At 37.9% G+C, this 2667-nt stretch overlaps 1 protein-coding gene across 3 annotated transcripts in view; it reads left to right on the forward strand.

Moving 5' to 3' along the window:
* myt1lb (myelin transcription factor 1-like, b) overlaps nucleotides 1-2667 on the forward strand; it is a 76964-nt gene that overhangs the window by 10577 nt on the left and 63720 nt on the right. For all 3 annotated transcript variants that reach the window (XM_037694975.1, XM_037694978.1, XM_037694977.1), the window contains exon 3: nucleotides 640-673. In XM_037694975.1, the coding sequence (XP_037550903.1) occupies nucleotides 640-673 (34 nt within the window). The remainder of the gene's footprint in view (nucleotides 1-639; nucleotides 674-2667) is intronic.

Raw genomic sequence — 2667 nt, forward strand, 5'->3', positions numbered from 1 at the left:
TTTAAAACTTTAAAACTTTACCTGTTCAAGTTCAAGTGTGCAGGGGGTCGGGTTCCTCCCCCTGAAAATTTAGAATTAATTAGATGTGATTTCCTGCATTTTGGTGTATTTTAATGGATTGTTAAATATTTATGTGCTTGTAGATAAATAATGTTATTAACTTAATTTTTATATACGAATGATACCCTGTTGTGACTTGACACTATAAACTGAATTGAATTGTTATAAAAAAAAAATATATATATATATATATATATATATATATTTTTTTTTTTAATTATTATTTCTTTTTTTCTTTTTGCGGACCTCCAAGCACTGGCTTACGGACCCCCGGGGACCCAAGTTTGAGAACCACTGATATTAACAACATAAAAAAAAACACCGGAATCAAATAAATGGGCATTTTTAGCACAAAAAATCCACAAAAGCGTTTTTTTAGATGAGCAGTTTAGAAACTAATCCCTAGACTTTGCCAGCTTTGTGTTTTACTTGTAATTTATTTTATGGCGAACCTACGCAGATCATAAGTCACAGTGAACAACAAATCAGCAAATTTATTTTTATTTTTTCAATGTTGGAGCTTGTGGATTCAGTGCCGTTTCATAACAACTCTCTCTGTCTCTCTGCCTCTTCCCTCAGTGCCTGTGGATCCAGCATTAACAGAGCTTTTCAGGTCAGTGAGATTGGAAATGTGCACAACGCTCATGCACACATACAAAACACCACACAAACAAGAAGAAACTAGCCGAAGAGTTACAAATGTGGTGCACACCCCTTCACGCATGCAATTTGCCTATTGTTGTCTCAGCGCCAAGGTGGAGTGAGTCCAATAGTACCAGTCACCTTATTACCAACCTGAGACATTTCCACTTTTCTTTCACTGTTTGCCTTCATATCTCTAAAGTTGGCTTTTTTCTTTTTCTTTTTTTTTTGCTTTCTCTTACCCCCTATTTTCTCTCTTTATCCCTGCTTTGGTGTACGAACATCTCACTGCTTCTCCTTAGACATTTTAAACATCACAGTCAAACAGAACTAACAAAGCAAGCCACGATTTGTTAAAGTTTTCACAAATAAAATATTAAATGCTAGAATTTATCCTTTAACAAAACAAAAGAATGAGCAAAATGGTTTTGCTTTTGACTAAAGCGTTATTGATCATTCTTGGGAGAATAGTCATTTATCAGTTTCGTATCTATGCAGAACAACTTGCTCTCGCTGTTTATGCCTACAGCGCCAAAGTTTTCTTGAGCCGAGTGGGCGGAAGGGAAAACACAACTTTATGTCAAATTTGAAGTTTTTTCTTTAGTCAGTGAAAGTTTCCTCTCTAATAGCATTGTGTAAAATATTGCCACTGTTGCTAAAAATTGATTGTGCTCTGGTTATTATTTTTTAAGTGCATGTTTAAAAATTGCAGTTTAGTTGCCGTGAAGTTGACAAAGCATTATTGTAAGATTTTTGGTTTCTCTGGAGTTTTGAGAAAGGCGAAGAATGGAACTCTTCTATGCAATTGTAGGCTCTGGATGTGGCGCACATAGAATCCCCCCCCCCCCCCCCTAGGTCTGTTACATTATGAATGTTCTCAGTTACGGGAAATGTATATTATTCATGTCTGCACACCTGCCACCTCACTCCAACAGCCTGCTCGTCAAACCTCAAAGTTCCAGGTTGCAGCTTCATGAGTGCACTAACTAACAGTGCACCAGTACTTGGAGAAAAAAAATGTGTATATTTATATACATATTATATATGAGGACATATATATATGAGGGTTTTTTAAGTCAATCAACCAACTCATGCGTTTGCTCTCAAGACAAAAGTAGCAAAGTTACCTGTAACTTTGTATGTGTTGCATTGTGTATTATTATTTTATTAATAATTCATTCATTGTGCATTAAAGCTTCAAATTATTTAGCTAAAGTGTACTTGTTATTGTTATGTAGACTACATTTAGGTAGCCGCCCAGCAAGGAATTCGATTTGATTCGAATTTCCATCCATCCATTATCTTTTACCCGCTTCTTCCATTTTGGGTCACGGGGGTCACTGGTGCCCATGTCCAACAATCACTGTGCGAGGAGCGGGGTACACCCTGGACAGGTCGCAAGTCCATCACAGGGACGCATAGAGACAAACGAGACAAACAACCATTCACTCCCTCACTCACATCTAGGGACAATTTAGAGTTACCAATCAGACTAACATGCATGTTTTTGGTCTGTGGGATGAAACTGGAGTACCTGGAGAAAACCCACACATGCACGGTGAGAACATGCAAACTCCATCCAGAAAGGCCCCCGGACCGGGGTTTGAACCAGGGACCTGCTCGCTGAGAGGCAGCAGCTCTACTAGTTGCACCACCGTGCTGCCCTTGATTCGAATTTGATATATGAAATGATTACAGTGTACAGTTTATCGTGGAACCACGCCCACCTGTGAAAAGTGAAAAACTGCAAAGTGAAGATACAGTAGTTCAAGTTCAAGCTCAGTTCAAGTTCAGTAAACTTTGTCATGACATGTGCCAGGCTGCAATCACACTCACTCATCATCTGTTACTCCCAATTTCCCTCCTTAAATAAACCATTTAAATTTAAATACTGTAACGTTTCAAATAAACAATCCATGCAGCATGGATTGTTTATTTGAAACGTTACAGTATTAGAATGTACAG

Source organism: Nematolebias whitei, chromosome 21 (assembly GCF_014905685.2).
Source record: "Nematolebias whitei isolate Nwh7 chromosome 21, NemWhi1, whole genome shotgun sequence".
NCBI lineage: Eukaryota > Metazoa > Chordata > Actinopteri > Cyprinodontiformes > Rivulidae > Nematolebias > Nematolebias whitei.